The following is a 21,661-nucleotide window of genomic DNA, read 5'->3' on the forward strand; positions in this document are numbered from 1 at the left end:
CATATGTCACCATATTTATTTTTAAATTCCCATAGCATCTTTGCACCACCATATCTGCCCAAGCACACCTTTTTCCTGGACATTCAAATAGTGCAAGTGGCCTAGCACCGAGCAGACAATGGCAAGCAGCACAGAAAGATACAACAGGATATTTACTGATTTCATGTCATATCAATCGCAGGCTCGAAGTGAAATTGTACCGCAGCAGACTATGTGATTATCTGCAGATAACATATCATTGTCCAAAGAATTGATATAATATTGTGCTGCAATGAAACCTGTGATGTGCACCCCTGCTGAGTGACACTGCATGTGATGTACTGTAAATACAATAAAAATACTATTTGTTCTGGTTATCTCACTTATCTGATTTCTTCCTCATTCTGCAGCAAAGTCTCTCTTCTCTCTTTCCACAGATTGCCGGCAACGATGCCTAAAAATAACAACAGTCCAAGGTTTCTGTTCGAGACAAATTTCTTCCAGCAGTCCTCTGGTTTGTTAATGTCCAATGTGTAAATCTAGAAGAGAGGAGAGTAAATGTCACGTGCATGTTTGAGATAATACCTTAAAAGACCTGTTAGTGATTTAAAAAGATAAAAGGTATTAGTTTACATATTTACATCACCGATTCACTCAGAGGAATTTTATCTCACTGTGAATTAAACTCTGTAGTGTAATAATTAACCCTTTGGCAGCGAGCATTCAGTCACTGTACAACACCTTGTTCCTCACCTGATACGTTAGGTGAATGGCCACTGCGGACAGTACAGTGTAGTAAGGCAGAGTCTGTTCAGCATTGACTCCGGCTAGTACCAGTCCAGACATCATGGCCACCGTGAAGCCACTAAGCCAAGGTTTGGTTTGCTCCTGGAACCTCAGCGCAGTGGATTTGACTCCTACCTTGACGTCGTCCTCCTTATCCTAGTTATCAAAGAAAAGGCAGAGAGAGTCCAGTGTCAGTCCATATGTTCCTACTTTAAAATGTGAGGCGTTAAGCTTATGTTTTACTCCAGAATGACTGGTGTCAATGGTCCATGATAAAAATAACTGAACCCATGGTCTAATTATTTCTCTACTACATGAGAGCGCCTGAGAATGTTAATGTCAAATAAGTGCTTTAAAGGAACTATAAATAAGATCTGTGGACCCCCCTTCTTCACCTGATGTGCATATATTGTGTCATATATCAGCGTCCACATCACTCCAGAGAAATACAGCGGGAGGCACACGGACCAATCACAGGAGCCCTTGATAGCGGACCAGCCGAGCAGCGCTCCCCAGTTGAAAGTGAGGCCTAGACAACAGGAACAGAAAAAACATGAAACTGAATTTAGCTTTGCTGCAGGGGAAGAAGTTTTAGATGTATAACACACACAATCTTAACTAGTACATACCCAACACAAACTGTGGCCAGTAAGTGAATCTCTTCATCAGCGGGTAGGTGACGACAAGAGATAATGAAGCTGCACCCAACGCGATGCTGTGAGGGGCAGTATGAAAACTGTGAGTCCAACAGTGTCAAGCCATTAAATATATAAACAACTTTGCTTTGAATAATTTTTGTCTGCATTATAACATTGTTCACACTGCATGTAACACATCTATAAAAAAGGTAACTGGTGAACTGTCTGGTGTTGGTTTAAAGGACAGGCTGACAATTTTTTAAGTTAATTAAAACACTGGTTAATTTCAAACATGAGCTTTGAAAGAGGTTTTGCTTGCTGTAATGATTCCTCCTGTCCATACCAGACATTTAATCTGAGTCCAATGTAAGTGATGTGGTGCAAAAAATCCACAATCTTTGTTTTGTGCAAGAATATATTTAAACATTTATCTAAAGTTAGGATTAGGCTTCATCAGTTTGAGTTAAACAAATCAATAGAGTATCTTCTAAAGTTTGTCTTTTTAGTACAAAATTTTGCAAAGAGAGTTGTGCACTAAAAAAGACTGTGACTTTAAAAGATATTAAGCCTTTACAATACAATATTTTCACAATACTTAATTCACAATACAATATTATTGTAATTTAAATTGGTTTTTCAATATGCAAAGTACATGACATACTGTCAGATATACCTGTATAGCGATCAACTGCAAATTATGTCCTAAAAGTAAAACTCTTTAAACATCTTTTTGTCTTATGAGAAATAAAGTTTTCAGTCTGAAAACTAACAAAAGTTTATTTGTATTTGCTTATATATTAATATTAATCATTTAAATAATTAAAAATTCGTATATGTGTGTATGGATACAATATTGCCACAGAAAATATTGCAATATTATAATGTATTAATTTTTCCCCCACCCTTAGAAGATATCCAGATTAAGCACACGAAATGAAGCTTAAAAAACAGTGGATTTCATTGGTCCTACACACTTACTTATTTTCTCCTTCTCCTCTATTTCTGCTTTTGAACTGGTCACTATACAGAGCTAATGACAACATAATGATCACTGGGTACCTGTAATAGTTGAGACACAAGAGAACCCCGAGTGCCAGAGAGAGTTGCCCTCCTAAGAAGGCGAGTGCCTGTGACCGAGAAATCTCTCCTGATGCAATGGGTCGCGTGGCCGTCCTGGACACCTGCACCAAAACATCACCACTTTCAATCAGTCAGTGCAAAAATCATTAGGAATATATCTATATATATATATACATACTTCTTGCTGTAATATACCGGTAGTTACTAAGTTATCATAATAAGTTTGACCAAAGCCCCCTGTTAGTTTTAGCTGTGTGAATGGCTACATATAAGTTTCAAATACCTTTTTGTCAAAGTCTCTATCCCACATGTCATTGATNACTTCTTGCTGTAATATACTGGTAGTTACTAAGTTATCATAATAAGTTTGACCAAAGCCCCCTGTTAGTTTTAGCTAATGTGTGAATGGCTACATATAAGTTTCAAATACCTTTTTGTCAAAGTCTCTATCCCACATGTCATTGATGGTGCAGCCTGCTCCTCTCATCAGCAGAGCACCTGTACCAAACAAGGTGAGCATGCCCAGATGAGGGAGGCATCCGGGGTCAGCAGCCAGAGCTATGCTCCATGTACACGGGAGGTAGAGCAGCCATGTTCCTACACAAAAACACAGAAACAACATAAGTCAAGAGGACTGTGAGAGATCAGCTTCTGAAAGTCTAAGCAGGAAAATCTGATTTATGTTGAGGATCCCTTTAACAAGGCACTTTACTCTCAGCGCTGCATGGTGCTGCCAAAAAAGATACATTTAGGTCAGTGTGTGTGGCTATGTGAGTGGGAATAGCTTGCTTTCCGTAACAAGTATGTGAGCTCTCCTGCCTTTCTGCAAACATTTACAATAGAAGCGAATAACTGACCTTGCTGTTTTCTTGCACAATCTCTCACCACTATGTCGGACACGTTTTGTACGCAATACTAACACTGTTACTCCAAATTAGACCTTTGAGTGGAGATATGTGTTTTTATGTATTCTAGGATTACTAAGACCTTTTGGTTTTACTCCAAGCTACGGACGTGGGGAAATAGATCAATGATTGACAGAACATCACACTTTAGGTTTAGACAAAATTATAAAAGCAGGTATGTATTAATGTGGTATTTAAACTTATACAAATATCTTTGATGGCAAATACGATGTTAAATGTGCACTTTTAAAGGGGTCCTTTTAAAAGGACTGAAAAACCAAATACATTTTTTTGGATTGTCTATCTAAAGGTCATCATGTGTTTTTAATACACCATTATATACTTTATTACACAACTGTGTGAATTACTCAAAGAAAACAAGATCCCAAAAATTCTGCAATATTCCAAACTTTGGCACTGCTGGGTCAATCCAAATATTCCTTTTAAAATTAATATCTATATAGTGTCCATACACAGTATCAGTTTCCCCATAAAATAATTTCATACAGAAAAAAGCAATCTGCATTACAAATAAATGTACTAACCAATAGGTTTGTCCAGCCTCATCAATCGCAGGTATGGCTGGACAGGTGATGGTGCTGAATTCACAATTGTAGCAGCAGATAAACTGAATGATCTTCTCCCATTGTTCTGTGTTTCACGTAGTCTGAGTGATGGGCAGATAGCACTCTGGCTGTAAAACACTCTCCTCAACACACTGGAGTCTGATTGGAGACTCACATCTCTCGTCCTCCCTCTGTCCATGTGAAGGAGGCCGTTAGACAAGGAGTACAGGCAGGGGTAAGAAGCTCCATAGTGAATCCTCCTCAGGACATTCAGGGTTAACTGACTGGTCAGCTTGGCTGGCAGCATGGTGTTTCTCTGAGGTCAGACTGGCATTATCCTTTTTACCTCTGAAAATGTCACCCCCTGAACACACAAACGAAAACACACACAATGGTTCGTCAGTGGCTTTTTTTCCACAGAGGACGGATTTGCTGCAACTGGCATTCCTTTTGTGTTTGAGTGAGTCGAGTGCACAAAGACTGAGATACTCATGTGTCCCAGAGCTGGGTCTATTTTAGCTGTTTGTGTGTGTTAGCATTATAACAGCGTTTAGCCGTGGCTGGTAACAGTAAGTTAGCTTGCAAAAGGACAAAAACCGGCACACATTAATACTATTAACATTCACTTAACACTTAAGTTACAATGAGTGTTAGCCACAAGCCAACTCTGATGCTAACTTTAGCTTAAGTTAGCATTTTCAAACGACTTCTTGTAACGTTAGCTTGTCTTGAACCGAGTACAGTGTGGTGTAACAGTGAAACAAACTTACACTGTGAGTTACAGTAGACAGAAATGTAAATTTTAAAAGAAGCTAGCTACTACACAGGTGGCTGTGAGGTCACTGCTGCACCGCTGTTGCGTCTTCCTGTTATGGTCCGCCCGATATTGCTCCGGTGGAAACAATACCAGAGCGCGGAACCAATGACAGCAGTGACGGAGAACAAGCAACATCCGTTACAGTAAATCATTTTTACTGCGGTCAGTGTTGATATGAGGAGAAAAACACACTGGCGATCGAAGTTTACACGAAGATAACACAACCACAATTATATATAGCTTGTAACTTATTTAAAAAATAATTTATAATCAATACAGAGGCCCAGGCTGGAACTAAATGTAGAGTAATAAAAGGAGTTTGGCACCAAATCTTTTATATAAATGTATTTTCAACATGTTCTCATCCTCTTTAAACTAGCAAAGTGACCACAAAGCAAACTATAAGTACTTCCGGTCAAATTTGTCTCTGATTTTACAATTAAAGCACGAGTAGGTGTTATTTTTTCCTAATAGAAATGAAAATATGAGCTGCGCCAATTGTAAAATAATACAGTTTAGCATAACATTAAAAATCATAACACACTGGTGTAAATGAGAAAATATATTGGGCTTTTATTTTTAGATTATATTTTATTAATTACAGATTTATTTTCTACGTTTATTAGTACACATATTTTTAATCAACGTGTAGTTTTGCTCTGGATGTATTATTTTTGTTTTCTGTGCATTATTTCAATTAAATACATCAAAAAGACACATAAGGGTTTGTTATTAATTATTTTTCATTATTATTACATTCAGTAAAATGCATGGTTAATATGTTGCATTAAGATTTGGAAATTTCTATCTTTTTTGCAGCATGAACCCTACGGCATTGTGGGTGACATAGCGCCATCTAGTGGCTAATACGAGTATGTGAACGAATGGGTGGTAAATTAATTTATTGTTTAATTGATGCATTTGCGTCTCTTCTAAGGCATCATAGTGAAACTGGGATTATTTTTTTTGTGCACAGCGCCGCTAATTAGTTTTATTTTGAAGGTATAGTAACATTCACAGGAAGTGATGTAAAGTCCATTGATGTTTCGTCGATGGAGCGGAAGGACAAGCCAGAGAGTTGTACTCGCGGGAAAAATGGCGGAAACTTGTGTTTTCTTCACGTTATCAACATCAGCGCTTCTAAACATTGCGTCTTAAGCCTCATCCGGAGTTTGTCGGCTTATGTGAGTATATCATTAATGTGCTCCGAGTATTTCAGTAAATTATATTCGTCCATTTTTTCTTTCGATCGTGTTGTTGAAAGTGTTCGTGTTAGTTTTGTCTGTAAAGGAGCAGGGCTCGTTTTACGCTTCCTTCCTGTTGAATATGCTGAAGTCTCAAGTTGTTTTTACTGCTCTTTTGTACTGACGATCAATTGATTTTTCCTTTAATGTGTTAGAAGCGCAATGCATTTCATGTTGTCGTTTTTTTAATATCCCCTATGTAATCCTCGGTGGTGCACTCAACTTTACGTGGTAACTAAAGAAGTAGTCAAATATGTTGCTGGTTTTATACGATGAGCAATGCAGTAATGAATGTTATCCATCCTCTAGATGTGTCACAAATGTGTCTTCATATGTGAGGCTGCGGGTTTAAAGAGGAATGCAAGATGCAAGAAGGTATTTATCACAGTTATTTTTCTGACAATGTTGTTTTAATGTAGTGCATGAAATTAAGTTGAGTATTTAATTTTATCTGTTATTTACCCCTCAGATTCAATGAGCTTTTCCACCCCTGGCCCCATGACACAGAATCAAGTATCCCAAGTCAAGTCTTTCAAGTGTAGTCACTGTACGATCCTCTTCAAATCCAAGGTCTACCTTTTTGAACACCTCAATAAGGTGCATGACTTTGATGTAGATGCTGCTCTCACAGTGGCTGGTTTAAAATGCTCCGGCACTTTCAAAGCCAACACTGACAACCATAGCAACACCTCAGGAGATGATTTGAAATGCCAGCACTGTGATTTCAAAGCTTGCGACGGGGACACTCTAAACGACCATGAGAAACAATGTCACAAAAAATCAGAGGATCAGAACATGATTGGGAAAATTATCATTTCTGAAAACCTGGAGACCAATACACCTGTTATTTCAACAAACCAGCACAGTGAAGCTGCAGAAGAAAAAGAGATTTCCAACGTTTTTTCAGATACTTCTACCTCAAAAACTAAATGCACACTTAACTCATCAAAGGATGTTAAGATCTACAAGAGGCCCTTGCAAACCATTACCAAGTACTTTGCACCATCATCTGGATCAAATGGGAAACCATCAATGAAGTCAGCTGATAGCCCAAAGCTTCTCGACAGCGCCAAAGGAACTATAATTTTGCAAGAGTCCCCCTCATGCTCCCGTCCAAACAGTAGTGGTGTGTTTAAAGTCACTGCAAAGCCCATGATTGACATCACCAGTGTTTCTGATCATTTTTTGCTAAATGACCACCTTTTAATTACCGAACTGAGACCATTAAAGCCTAAGGAACAATCCAGAGAAACAGCCCCTGAAAAAACTGGCAAGAGGACCGACAGTGAAAGCATGAATGCTCCTCCTGCTAAAAAAGCAAAGTCTGATATAAGTGAGACAAAGCTCCCGGAGGAAGCAAACGCAAGTAAACAAAAAGAAATAAATGACCCAGAGTTTTCATTTGAAGTTAGCAAAGATGAAGGAGAAAAGAATCTTCATCTTGCCAATGGGGACACGGAAGGCTCAAAGGTCTATTATTGTAAGCACTGTGACTACCGTGATGTGAGCATCAGTTCTGTGACCACCCATTATCAGATCGACCACCCTTATATAAGATGTAACACTGCTTACATTCAGGATCCACGTGATGCGAGTGCTACCTTTCGTTGCCTGCAGTGTCCAGTTGAGTTTGTAAGTGTAGCTGCCATCAAGAGACACTACTCTGAAAAACATCGAGGGGCCCCAGATGTATTCACGATGCAAACACGTGAACTCAGTTTGGTTTTCAGATGTTTTGTGTGTCCCTTTACCGCCAACATATTGGAAGCTTTGGAAAAACATTACAAGGAAATTCACCCAAAACATAAAATGGATAATTCCTTGATGTACTGCAAATATTTGGTAACTGGATGTCAAAAGGGCTCATCCCAGTCGAATACATGTGAAACAGTGCCCAGTCCGGAAAGACGAGGAGAGATTTCTCCTGAGAGGGTCTGTACACCATCTAAGGAAGTCAAAAATGCACCCTCACCCCAACATCCCACCTCTACAACAGCAGAAGAGATCTTGTATCATTGCAGTAAGTGCAAGTTTAGTCATAAGTCAACTGTTGTTATGCGTGTCCATTACCAAAAAAGCCACCCAGGGGAAGCAGTCACACTTGACAAAATCAAACAGTCACAGAGGACACCAGATAAGTCTCCGAACTCTGTGACATTAACTGAAAAATCTGCTCCTCAAACAAAAATCTCAGGTTCTTCTAAGAGAACAAAAGACAAAGCTGAGCTGTCACAGCATAAGCGCACACCAGAAGTTTTGCAGACTCATTCAGAGTTACCCAAAACTAAGAAATTGGAATCTGCGGTGGACAGAAATAAAGGAACTCAGTCACCCACCAAACATGATAAGGAAATGTCTGTGGGAAAGTACAGTTTAACGAGCAGTTCACCAGATAAGTTGTTTTACTGCAAGTTTTGCAGTTATTCAAGTACCAACATCAGAAGCGTTATTGGTCATCATAACGCAAAACACTCTATGCATGCACTAACAGGTACTGAAGAGATCGTGGTGTATAGTGCTGAAGTGCAGAAAAAGAAACGTCAAAGAGAAGCTAAGGCCTTAGCAAGTAAAACATCTTCTGGTTCTAAAACTTCTAAACAAGTTAAGGTATGTAGTGAAAAAGAACTTCAAGATGAAGTGGACGAAGCAGCAGATGCTTCAGTGACGAGCCTCAATGCTTATGCATGTGCAGAAAACTTGTTTTACTGCCAAAAATGCAACTTTGGAAATCCATCTGCAAAAGGAATAGCGAACCATCAAAACAAAGTTCACTCAGGCATTCAATACAGCATGGAATGTATTCTTGAACATACAGCTTTGATGCGTGATGAAATTAAAAAATCAAAATCCCAAGCAAAGGAGTTTTCCTTTTCTACACGTCTACCTCTTCCTCTTATGAATGAGGGCGATGAAAAAAAGTTTTTCTGCCACTTTTGCAACTATAGGCAGAGTACTATGGAAATTGTAATGAAACATTACGCCAAAAAACATCGTGGATTCATGGTTAAGGTTGAACAAGTCCGTCTGTACACCTCTTTTGTTCATGCAAAGACACAGAGGTTGCACCTAAACACAACTGTAAACCAGTCTTTGTCAGTCAGTCATGCATCCCAAGATGGTGAAGGACATAAAAAGAAAAAAGTAAAACAGCTTGGCAAATCCTCACCGGTGTCGGCACCACCCTCAATGAAAGCCTCACAAACACAGAGGACCCTTCAGTGCTATAGATGCTCTTATAGCACTCAATATCTGAATCTTTTGAAGAGGCATATGCGGAAAATCCACAGGGCAAATCGCTCAGTCACAGACCTCTTAAGAGTGTGTTTCAGACAAGGAAATATACAGACAGGCTATCATTGCGATAGGTGTGTTTTCTCACACAAAAAAGCAGCAGCAGTCTATAAACACTACCAGGAACAACACCCAGAACGTAGTGCAAGCCTCGACCATGTGACTACTCGGTTGTATGTCGGTCCCGAAACACGTTCTCCCAAAAGGAAAAAACCCGGTATAAAGTACACCGATGATGCTAGTGAGGGTGATGGCACTGATGGCAGCTTACCATTTCAAAGATCTGGACAAAATGAAATCAAGACGTATTCATGCAGAGCATGTTCATTTAAAGGTAGCTCAAAGTCAGGCCTCACACGCCACTACCATGCTGTTCATCCGTGGTCTGTGAAAGAAGACGGCTCAATTCTGGATGTCATCAACAGCAAGAAACCAAGTGCAAACAGGCAGACGGAAGACCACAATGACAAGCCAGGGTCATTCGAATCCTACCAAGTGCCTCTTGATTTTGACAAGTCACCTGATTCATCTTCTGAAGAAACAGCATCTTCCACATTGATCAGGTGCCCTTACTGCCCTGCGAGTTTTCACAGCTACCGCGGTCTCCACACTCACTGTGGAATGAAACACCATAAAGCTGCAAATGACGATTCAGATAAACAGCAAGAGCAACTCCAAACAGGTATGCATGTCTTGAAGTGTCCACATTGTACCTATGTGAATTCCAAATATCAAGGAGTTCTCACTCACTGCCAGATGAAGCATCCTGCTCTTGTGTGCTCGGCGGACAGTCATTACGTGGATGAAGAACATTCACACCACTGGGGTGTCTGTTTGAAAAGTAAAGGTCCTGGTTGCGCTTTGAGACTTTGTGGCTACATGTGTGAATCCTGCCCAAAAATCTGTTCAACGCAGGAGAAGCTAAACAGGCACTGCAAGAAGGTCCATACTAAAACTGTGGCAAGCACAGTGCCAAACACACTGAAACCATCTAAACCATCAGCTGTGAGTAAAATAAAACAATTTAAGACCCTAAGCAATTGGGGATTAGTATCGCAGGCCTCCTTTTTAAGGAAGAAAATATATGCAGTGGTTAAGTGCCAGTACTGTACTTACAGCTGCAGCACAAAAATTGCGCTTGGTCGACACGTGCGTGTCCACCACAAGAATGCACCTGTTTCAAAGGTTCAGGATCACATATACAAGTGCGTCCTGTGTTCCATCTCCTATTTCGAAAAAGTTCGACTTGCAAGCCATTATATTAAGAAACATGGAAGGGACAGCTTCTTAAAGTACTATGTACCAGTGTACAAGCATGGCCAAGAGAAGCCAGCACCAACATCTCCTGACCACCCTTTAACTCAGCAACCAGAAATCAAGCATGAGGCATGTAGATCCAGCACGACAACCGATGAAAACAAAAAATTAGTCTACAGGTGTCCATGTTGCTGCTATGTGAATGCAAGCTACCATGGCACTCTGACGCACTGCCAAATGAAGCATCCAGACCTCATAGTCAGGGCAGATAGACTTCAAACAGATGAAGTACTCATGACCAACATGGTAGGGTGTTCCGTGGGGAAAGGTGCTAATGAAAGAGGATACATGTGTAAAAGATGTCCACTAATTTATCCTTCAATGAAGAAGCTGAAAATCCACTGTGAGAGGGACCACAATCAGGCTTCTGAACCTGACACTGAAACTGAAAAGCAACCTGATCACAGCTCTCAGGGATCACCATTGAGCACCGAAATCGGCTTCAGTCACCAGTTGGGAACTCCTGAGACTTCTCAATCCAATGCACCATCAGTACAGAACATGACGATGGTGTACAAGTGCCACATTTGTAACTATAAAGGATTCTTCAGGCGATACCTGCAATGTCACTACAAAAAGACTCACAAAATGGATCCATTTACCATACACAAGCTGCTAGAGAAGTATAACAAACGTAAACGCAAAGCCAGCAAACTGCCTGATGCTGAATCTGAGAAAGATGGACCCATGAAATGTAAAAAGTGTCCGGAGTTCATGTTTGACTCATCTGAGCTGCTTGCAGCCCACTATAGTGCTTTTCATAGCTTGGACTCCATATTGGACTTCACTGTGTTATCAACAGGAAAAAAGAAGGGTAGTACAGGTCTTTACAGGTGTGTGCACTGCTACAAACAAATGAATGGAATTAGAAAGCTGTGGTATCACCTGGATTGCCACAGAGAGAGTGCAAGAAAGAGAGCGATGGATGAGAAGACAACAGCATCACTTGATACGACAACACCAGAGGCCAAATCCATTAAAGTAAGTCGACTCTGCCAATATGGTCATATACACTCTTGATCCATTAGCTACACTTTGAGTATTTCTGTGTTTAATTTTCAGCTCTGTAAGCAGGAGGTACTTCTCAAATTAGAAAATGTGGAGGAATTGGCCCAGTGGAACGTGACACCAGTAGAGACTTTCGCTCTGCCACCAAGTCCTCTGCCGTCACCTTCAAAGTCCACAGAGCTGGAGCAACCAGAGCTGGAATCTAGAGAAGACAAACACACCTGCGAACAGTGCGGGCGGTCATTCATGTCACTGAAAGGTTTGCGTTCTCATGAGCGCAGCCATGCAGCCATGGCAGCTATCAGGAAGAACCGGGACAATCTGCCTACCACAGTGTTAAAGCACAGGTAAGAAAAAACTTTAATGATTTGGAGTTACGTATTAGTGCTGAAATTAAAATGGCCAGAGTCAGTCTGCATATAGTGGTGTCAAAAATTTGGTCAGTCATTGCTTAAAGATGAGGCATGTAAGAGACACAGCGCCGAAAGAAAAAAATAATTAACAATAGCCAAAAATATAGCGATGCAAAACATCAAAGAGAGCAAACCTGGGTTGGCTTTTACTTTCACTTTCGTTGGCGAGTGTGTTTACAGACAGTTATCAACAATCCTGCATAGTATACCTCAAATACTGTTCTTTAAATTACAATCCATTCAAAACAAAAGTCACAGATTTGTTCATGTTTAACAAAAGTTTGTATCTTGATTGCTGCATTTGGGATTACACCTCCATAGATGGGAGCTCCCTAATTGTCTTTATTTGCACACATTCAGATAGCTTTACAAAGTTGGTCAATACTATTAGGGCTGGGCGATACGGACAAATATTTATATCTTGGTATTTTCAGGCTGACTGGTTATACACGATATATCTCTCAGTATTTGATATGAAATGGGCTACATGTTCAGTTGCAAGTCAAAGCCGCATTTGAGATGCACAAGCAATTTTATAAAAACAGATTATGGTCCAAATTAAATGTAAAGAGAGGAATTTTATTCCCCTGTAAATGAAAAATTATATAAAACAAATAGCAGGGCTGTACGTTAACGTTTTTGCACACAGCACTGTAGCTACAAAGATTTAAAGGTTTGCGGCACAGGACACAAAACTACAACATGAGTATCAAAAAAAGTTAAAAAGTAGTTTTCCATCTGTTGGCCGTTCAAATGAATCCAGAGCTGGAAAATTATTTAAATATTTGTATCTATACAGGTTATTAATCTTATTAATGCACAGAGCATCAGAGAGGCCGAGGGATGGAAGGAGCGAGAGACACTTAGTCCTTGTTATATACGTCTTGTAAATGCAACGTCTGTGTTGTGGCAGCATTTTTTTAAACACACTTGTCGCCTTCATCCAGGCGCTGTCTCAGTGTCACACATTAGACTACAACTACCAAGAAGAACAGCAATGCGCTATGATCCACCTCACAACTAGCAAACAAACGCACACCTGACATAATTTAGCAGCTCTGTCACCTACACATGCAGCGCTGGATTTCACGTGTGCTACTGCTGTAACTTCATTCATCTCACAGACTGATTTAGTGTAGCACGTGCAACACATAGACCGATGTCGCACTGTAGACTAATTAACAGACAGATTAAACAGAGGAGCAGCTCTGTGTCTCTCTGAGTGTTGCTGGAGAACTAGTGAGTGAGTGAGTGAGTGAGTGAGTGAGTGAGAGCTGTGTGGAGAGTGAGAGAGAGGAGAGAAGCACACTTGTATGCATCACACAACACAACTTGACTCTATATCGATATAAACAGTATTGCTGAAATCTATATCTTGCTTAAAAATATTCGTTCTATCATCCAACCCTAAGTCTTGAAATGAAACATACGCAAATTTGATGTCCTTTGTTGTCCAGAATCCCAGATGAATTTTAAGTTAACTGTGATAATATCTGACAGTTGTTGTTTTTTTCATCATCTCAACAGCATCAACAAATACGTAATTTACAAAAGTGGAACTACAAAGCCTTTCCTGTGTAGTTTATGTTCCTATCGAACGACCATCATAGGCCTCTGGAGGAGTCATTTTATGAAATCACATGAAGGTGAGTCACCTGTACAAAACGCACGATATTATAAACCAAGTCAATCCTTTCATCAATACTAGGCATTTCTTTTTTCTGCCTTGGTTAAGGATTTCTTACATGCCACCAATAGTTTTCTTAGCAGATATTTATCCCTTTTCCTCCATTCAAGTTCCTCCAGTCTAATCAGGTACATCAGTTCAAAATTAAAGATTATTTTGGTCAAGAAAACCGTTTCATGAATGCCATGAATTTTAGTCCAAAAGCTAGTGACCGAAAGGCTCCCCCAGGAGATACGGGAGTGATTAGCTGCTTTGTTCCCACGCAGTTAACAGCACATTTTAACAATTCTGTGATAATACTGATCATTGTGGTCACTATAATTTGATATGAAATTTCAATACTGTTTCATCCCGACTGTCAGCTGAGTGTAGATTAAACCTGTTGCAGCTCTCTTGCATCATTTTTGCTAAGTGATTTTGATCAGGATGGTTTAGTAACACCAAAATCCAGCCAATGATTGTTAAATATGGGCTGTCGCAGGCATATTGTTATTTAATAGCCACCTCTGTCTTTAACTAGTGCCACTCTTGTTTTGTTATCTGCACCTAAATTTATTAATTTACCAGATAGTGTAGCTCGTATGCCAATAATCATCTTTACTGCACAGAGCTCTGTGATATTTTAAGTGTATGTGTATTTCATTCCCTGTTCGTATGGCTGCTGAATGCTCAGATGTCATCGTGAATCATGCTGAGACTGACAGCCAAGACGAGAGCGGTCAGAGGGCCAATGAGGAGCCCTACAATTCATCAGAGGAATCAAACAATTGGCCTGAACCTGATGAAGAACCTGACATTACTGAAGGCAAGTCATACCTATTATGTTTAATAAATCATGACTATCAAAATGTATATCTAATACACACTTTTTTGCATTGGTGGCGTTACAGAGACTGTGCTTTATTGTACTTTGACAGATTCGCAGTACTCAGAGCCCCCAGATGTGCAGCGGCAGTTAAACCACTATACCTTGATGGCGCAGGCTAATACCTCATCTAAAGCAAATGGGCGAGAAACCACGTTACCTGACAATTCTCTTCTTCACTGTGAATTTTGCAATTTCAACACTGGACATATGTCTAGTGTACGACGACACTACCTGAATCGCCATGGAAAGAAGTTCGTCAAGTGTAAGGACTGCGACTTTTTCACTGGTTCGAAGTAAGTCACAACCAAAAGGTGTATTTTTCTTAAAATTAACTTTGCATTTTAGATATTTTTAACTGCAGAAGTTGTCTCCAAACACCTGTCTGTTGTTCCTCCTGCCTTTATCAGGAAAACCCTGGAAATGCACATGGCGACAGGTCACTCCACATGCCAGTCAGAACCTACTCATCATAAAGACCTCCGCTGCCCTTTCTGCCTCTACCAGACCAAGAACAAGAATAACATGATCGATCACATTGTCTTGCACCGTGGTAGGTTGGATGCTGGACAGATTTCACTGGTCCAACCCACTCATATGCTCATCTGTCACAGTATCTTCAGTGTTCTTGTTTCTTTTGTTCACAGAGGAACGTGTTGTGCCAATAGAGGTGCGCCGCTCGAAGCTGTCGCATTACCTTCAAGGCATCGTCTTCCGCTGTCACAAATGTACTTTCACATGCGGGAGTGCTGAAAACCTGCGTTTGCACATGACGAAGCACAATGACAACAAACCCTACAAGTGTCGGCTGTGCTATTTCGACTGCACTCAGCTGAGAGACCTGGAGGCACACCTGAGTGATAAGCATCAGGTGAGGATTGGTTGCTGAACCTCTGAATGCATCACTGGAATTCCTTTGTGTCTGAAGGAATTATAGATTATCTATTTTCAATGCACTGAAAGGAAGAGGAAAGGGATTCACAGACACCATCTTTGTTTCACATTTTCAGTAACCCCCGTAATTAAGGCATTAGGGGGAAAAAAGTTACTCCATGAACACCTTTGTATCCAGTGCTTAGGCCTTATGGGGGACACTGGAACTTTATGTCACTCTTTTATTCTAGTCTACTTAACGTTGCGTTTAATTCCAATAGACGTTAAAATAAATATCCACCTAGAGTCCTATAATTCATGATTGTTAATGAGTTGCATTCAACACTGCAAATGTCATCCCAATAGTTCCCACTTAAACAGTGCTACCTACAGAGCAAGCAAGGGAGTGCACTGTGAACTTTGGGCCTTTTCACACCTGAAAGTCAAAACCAAGTTCTGACACAAAGTTTGCATTTTTTTCCATTGTATACGTTTTATCCGGTTAGGTTTGGTTTCACATTTCAATTATGCAAGCACAATCTACATGACATACCATAAAACTTCAATCAATAGCCCAAGCTATTATTTGCTTAAATTACTGAAATCAACAGACCTATATTTCGGACAGGCATTTATAAAGGACAGGTCTTTATTTGCCAAAATTTGTAGGGGGCTAATAAAAGGGACTGGGCGTTTAATTGGGGCTAGGCTTTTAATTGAAGTTTTATGATACTTATGTCGTGTCATCATCGCCACCTACGCGAGCTGTATCTCCCTATACTGATTGTTTTGTAGAGGGGCTCTCCCGTCCTCTCGTATCCCGTCTCGTCTTCTTGGAAAATACTTGAAAAGTTTTTGTTAGTTTTTCCAACTGACTCTTCATAACGTCATCTCCTCCTCTCCCCCGCTCATTTTTTGTGACTTTTTTCACGGACAAACTGAAACCTACACTGTACATTTACCACGTGACAACTTAACTTCTAATTTATCCTCTGTTCCGATTGCCTTGTCTGCTCTGAGCGTGGGCACAGTCACTTTCTCTGTTGCTAAACTACCCACCCCCTACTCACTGAGGCGCTACACTGCTCTTATCACTAGACGATAGCCTGTCAAAACTCTCTGTAATTGGTCCGACAATCCAAACCATCCAAAAAATGTTTTCACATCAGAAACTAATCAAACCAGGACTCAGCTGGATCCAGACTGAGACATCCTCTTTCAGTTGCACCAAGGCTCGGCTGTTTTGTCCAGGGGAGGTTTCACACCATTTTGGTTCGGAACAAACCTTAAAGTCCAAAAGTCCAGACAAAAAAGTGGGTGTGAAAGGGTCCTTAATTTAGACCTTGGCTCCTCTGGTTGACAGTTTTTTGTTTGTCTCTTTTGTTTACAGGTTGTCAGGAATCATGAGCTTGTGGGTCAGATCAGTCTTGATCAGCTACAGGCAAGAGACGATAGGATGCCAGAAGAGGAAGAGGAACCTGCATCTAACTTGGAGCACCACAACAATGATAGTGAGGATGCAGAAACTGATGACTCTGCCACCTACTGTATTGAACTTCCAGATGAGACACGAGCTAAGAACATGGCAGAAAACAACATGAAGGAGAAAATTACTCCACAGACTGAAGAAGAATATCAGAAGCACGAGCAGGACGATGATGAAAATAGCCCTGCCAAGAGTTCTGTGTTAGATCTTAAGGATGAGGATGAGGACACAAAACCAAACACCGCTGTCCAAGAGAAGCGTGAGCCGGATCCACAAGAACAAGCAGTTGTGTGCTTGTCAGCCCAAACCAAACGCAGAGATAGTGAGGACAGCAGCACATTGCTCACACAACAAAAAGAGGAGGCAGCAGAAAAAACACACACCCAAAAGCTACATAAAAAGGCACTTAAGCAAAGAATGTTGGACATTGAGGCGAGTGTAGAACACAATATACTGCAGAATATCATGCTGCTGGATGAGGATGGCAGCGTTGTCAAGAAACACAAGAAGGCAGCTCATGACAGAACGGTTAGGAAAGAGCAGAACATTGAGAGTCAGGTTGTAGATAAGGATCAAAGTGAGATGATGTTCCTGGATACAAAGGACAGCATCACTTTGGCCCACAACCCTGAAAATCAAGCTAATATGGAAGAAATTTCAGCCCTTGGGAAGAAAAATCAGATGCAGCCAAACAACAGCAGGGCTAGAAAAAGTTTATTGGTTGAAAGGCACTCGCACACTCCTCCGCTCAAGTGTGCAGAACTTAAGATAAGCCATGAGGAGAGCTTGGATGTCTCAATAACAAACTGCAAAAAGGAACAAGTGCACAACGGTGAGGAGGTAAGAGACCTCTATGGAGAAATGCCAGTGCTTGAGAATGAAAATCTCAAAGAAGAAATGCAGCCTATTGAGTGTTGCAAAAAGGAAGATGAGGATGATGTTGAGCAAAGGCAGGACAAAGAAGATGAGACGATCACTGCAGATGATGAGAACCAATGCGCAGATCAGAAACATGAGGAGGATGACAGGATGGAGGATGCTGATGATTCATGTGTTCCCAAAGGTAAGATACTAAATTGATCACAAAGAGTCCAAAACAGTTATTCTGACCATAAGTGACAGAACAAGAGTTTTGATGCACAGTAAGGGGGCGACACGTCAAAACAACTGCATCCATTGTCTTCTATTTAAGCCTGCACTCCAGCAGTCTCTCTTGACACGTGTCAGTCTGTGTTGATGCAACATCGGAACCCATCGGCTGTCGTGTTGTGATGGTAAAGCTTCTGGGGGCAACGGGCGATGTTTCAGGACATGCAGTGTAGCCAGCTGATATCTGGGACAATACTTCTCTTCTGTGCGCCGCTCAGTTCTTACAGTTAAATTAGCAACTTGAGACAGGTCCAGACAACATTTTGGTCAATCTCTATTAACAGATACAAAAGTAGATGAATTAGAAAAGAATCGAAATCATCGGCAGACAATAGCCAGTGGGTTCCGAGATTGCATTTCAGCCAATGTGTTATACTCTCCACACAAATTGTTGACCTGCAGGCACCCAAAGTTTGCTTGAATGTGATTTGACAATACTACTCGGACAACAAACAGAAACCAGAACGCTTGGGATATCAAAATCTTGTGCCATGGCTTACTATTTTCCATAGAGCTTAGGGTTGATGCGTATTACAATACATTACTATTTTCCTTGGTAAACAATAGGGCTCCAATTTATGTTTATTTTAGTTACCAATTAATAAGCTCAATTTATGCTCAATTAATCATGTAATGCACAAAAATTTAAAATAAAAAATAGAAGAATTTTTTTTTATTTAGAGCCCATGATGGCGTCTTCAAATTGCTTGTTTTGTCTGACCAGCAATCCAAAGTTATTTCAACAGAGAAAAGCATCGAATTCGCTCAGTGGAAGAGCAGGAACTATCGGGTACTGACAACTGAAACGACTGCTTGAGTATAAAAAATGTTACAGTTGAATTTATCTGTAAATGGACTAATAATTTCTGCTCAAGGCAACGTGCATCGAGGTGCATCATCTCCCCCCAAAAAGCAATTTCTCAACATTTTCCCTGCATTGATCAACACACTGGCTACCATACCATGACTACTTGCCTGTTTGATACATATAGAGTATGGCACAAGAGTTAACTGGCATGGCTCAAATGATAGAAACTAATAAGCTCTGTGTTTTTGTTTTTCCTTTTGATATTGTGTCTAGACCAGTGGATCCCAACTGGTGGGTCCTGATCCAAATGTGGGTTGTGGGTCCATTCTGAATGGACCGCAAGTGACTTGCAAAAAAAACGCTATTTTTTTTTAAGTGCAGTGAATTTCCGACTAAGAGCTTTTATTTTCAAGTGCTATTTCCTGCTGTAGAGTGAGTGAATAACAGACTGCTACTTGGCAGAGACAACAAACTAGCTTGAGGACATGGCGAAACGCAAGTATGACGCTGGATGTATCAAACTGTGTGGACCTTGAACTAATGACTAAGGAGAAATCTGGACCCCATTGCTGGACCAGTTGGGAACCACTGGTCTAGACAACAATAGGCTGCATTCCTACATACAATACAATATAAACACACTGACAGTCGAGCCGTCAGTTTCATAAAGCAGATATTTCTGGCAGTGGCCAGAGAAAATACAAGTCCTTTTAAATTCTTATAAATAGATCGACTTTATGAATAATGTTTGCCTCTAGATGTGTTTACATTCAATTAGGGGATTTGATTGTTGTCTTCTAACATCAGCTAGTCTGATCCCACAGGAACTTACCCAACTAAATATTGGTGGTATCACCATGAAGAAAATATGAAGGGCGGTTTGTGAGTGAACGTGGTTAAAACAAAATCAATCTGGAAACCCCTTCTTGATCTCAAAAATCAGTCGTCGAAGCTTTTAAGCAAACATGTTATACATTTGCAGGTTCCAGTGTTTCCAAATGTGAAGATTTTCTGCTCTTCTCTGTTTAATTTTGTGGTAAATTTGATATCTTTCAACTATTAAACCCCAAAAACAAACAGTTCGGAGATGCCATATCAGCCTCCTGGAAATTGTGATGGGAATTTTCATTATTTTTTGTTGATGAGGGGGAGGAATCATGGGATTAGTTTTGGGAAACAGCATGTGACACCAACCTAAATTAACTTCTTTTATGTCTAAGGTGCACCCACAGTCACAGATGAAGCTCCTGAAGTCCTGTGCCCAGCAGCGACAGACGAGAAACATTTCACCTGTGAGCTTTGTGGACGAAACCTCACAAACAGCTATGAACTGAAGCGTCACTTCATGCGACACAGAATATAACGTTTTTCTTTATGTTATGGACGGTAGCGATGGCTCTCACTGTTGAGTTTTTGTGGGAAGCTAGTTTTTGTTTTTATGGACCGTCCCCTATCTTCTTACTGTAATGTGTATTTCTAAACAACCTGGTTACAAATGAATTTTTCATGTTTTGTAGATTTTAAACCTTTTATAATAAAGATGTTTTTATGGTACAGCTGTTATGCGTAGGATTTAATTTGTGCAGTTTAGCAAAAGAAAACATTTCAGAGCCAGGATGGTGACTGTACAAAGTGTGACATGTTTATTAAGACTTGATTTTGATTTGTTCAGTGTAATCACACTAATGAATATCCTGCAGTTTGTGTGAAGGGAGACATGAATCATTAGTACTGTAAAACATGAAAACAATCACTGTGAACTGTAATGATTATGTACAAACTGGTACCTAACATCCGTGTTCAATGCCCAGACTCTGGACCAACCTCAATACCACTGAATGTGGAAATCCTTGTGCTGCCTTCAAGTGTTGCTGGGTATTTAAACATCGATTGCTGTGTACCTTACCAGTGAGAGAGTTAAGTCATTTCAGCAGTGCAGAAGTAACAGTATTTTTGTTTTATATTCCATGTAAATAATAATTTCTGATTACTTTCTAACCTTTTTGTCACACGATATCATTTATGTTTTTTGTAAATAAACTGAATGTGTAATTGCCACACCTGATGTGTCTTTTCTTGTGTCACTGACAGTGGCACCGCCAAGGACATACTGTGACATAGCTGTCGGAAAGGGGGCTAAATAGTGATCCAAATGCAGACTACATTTTTGTGAGGGACCAACTGATAAGGCAGTTTTCAAAGGGGTCCCTTGAACTACCATCTCCAGATATCTGAATGACAAGTCTTGTACAGTTAAATTAGTTTTTCTAACAAACAATGTACTCTTTCAAATTAAAGATGCGTATTCTCTATTTCTGGAAAAGGACAACCAGCCTATGTGAAGAACAATAAACTCCCCTATGGGACATAAGGCTTCAGTGAGCTCTTTCCATTGCTTTTGATCCTTGGCAGCATGTTGCGCCTCCCCCCAGGACAGGTTCATCTTTTCCAGCTCCAGTGTCACCGCTCTGCGCCAGGTGGTTTTGGGCCTTCTGGGTTCACATCTGAATGTGATTTCCTTGGTGACGCTCCAGCGACCTGTTTTCTTGTACAGTTGAAGGTTGGAGATTTTGTTGGACCAGAATATCTGCCATATTTGTCTGAGGCATCCAGTGTGAAAGGCTTCCACTCTCATCATGACTGTTTTGACTACTCACCAACTCTCTGAACCGTACAACAGAACAGGTCTGACATTGCAGTTGTACAAGAGCATATTTGTTTTAATAATGTGTACACACAGATACATAAC

The 21,661-nt window shown here is 40.4% G+C and overlaps 2 protein-coding genes across 4 annotated transcripts; one reads left to right on the forward strand and one right to left on the reverse strand.

Moving 5' to 3' along the window:
• Positions 1 to 2: 2 nt before the first annotated feature.
• Positions 3 to 4,848, reverse strand: coq2 (coenzyme Q2 4-hydroxybenzoate polyprenyltransferase). 2 transcript variants are annotated; one of them, XM_050050901.1, is made up of 8 exons: positions 4,725 to 4,848; positions 3,934 to 4,318; positions 2,914 to 3,080; positions 2,463 to 2,584; positions 1,395 to 1,480; positions 1,161 to 1,294; positions 733 to 921; positions 3 to 518 (listed from the first exon to the last, which is right to left on the reverse strand). In XM_050050901.1, exons 2-8 carry the CDS (start codon positions 4,259 to 4,261, stop codon positions 363 to 365), a joined length of 1,182 nt encoding a protein of 393 aa, XP_049906858.1. In that variant the 5' UTR covers positions 4,262 to 4,318; positions 4,725 to 4,848; the 3' UTR covers positions 3 to 362. The 2 variants fall into 2 exon arrangements, with proteins under 2 accessions (XP_049906858.1, XP_049906859.1); XM_050050902.1 differs by having other exon boundaries at positions 3,934 to 4,302; positions 4,725 to 4,773.
• A 983-nt stretch (positions 4,849 to 5,831) lies between these two features.
• LOC126394290 (zinc finger protein 462-like) lies at positions 5,832 to 20,964 on the forward strand. Of its 2 annotated transcripts, none has more exons than XM_050051016.1 (11): positions 5,832 to 5,955; positions 6,325 to 6,390; positions 6,485 to 11,604; positions 11,686 to 11,978; positions 13,572 to 13,690; positions 14,405 to 14,536; positions 14,649 to 14,892; positions 15,007 to 15,149; positions 15,244 to 15,467; positions 16,860 to 18,018; positions 20,133 to 20,964. In XM_050051016.1, the coding sequence occupies exons 2-11, from the start codon at positions 6,381 to 6,383 to the stop codon at positions 20,273 to 20,275; spliced, it is 7,587 nt and encodes a 2,528-aa protein (XP_049906973.1). In that variant the 5' UTR covers positions 5,832 to 5,955; positions 6,325 to 6,380; the 3' UTR covers positions 20,276 to 20,964. The 2 variants fall into 2 exon arrangements, with proteins under 2 accessions (XP_049906973.1, XP_049906974.1); XM_050051017.1 differs by having other exon boundaries at positions 11,698 to 11,978.
• The last annotated feature ends 697 nt before the right edge of the window (positions 20,965 to 21,661 follow it).

This window comes from Epinephelus moara, chromosome 8, assembly GCF_006386435.1.
Source record: "Epinephelus moara isolate mb chromosome 8, YSFRI_EMoa_1.0, whole genome shotgun sequence".
NCBI lineage: Eukaryota > Metazoa > Chordata > Actinopteri > Perciformes > Serranidae > Epinephelus > Epinephelus moara.

Coding starts and splice junctions, on each gene's coding strand:
- coq2 (XM_050050901.1), bottom strand. CDS start 4,261: ATGCTGCCAGCCAAGCTGACCAGTCAGTTAACCCTGAATGTCCTGAGG. Junction 2,585..2,913: donor ATAGAGACTTTGACAAAAAG/GTATTTGAAACT, acceptor GTTTTGGTGCAG/GTGTCCAGGACGGCCACGCG. Junction 922..1,160: donor ACACAATATATGCACATCAG/GTGAAGAAGGGG, acceptor TTTGATAACTAG/GATAAGGAGGACGACGTCAA.
- LOC126394290 (XM_050051016.1), top strand. Junction 11,979..13,571: donor ACCACAGTGTTAAAGCACAG/GTAAGAAAAAAC, acceptor TCATCTCAACAG/CATCAACAAATACGTAATTT. Junction 14,537..14,648: donor AGAACCTGACATTACTGAAG/GCAAGTCATACC, acceptor GTACTTTGACAG/ATTCGCAGTACTCAGAGCCC.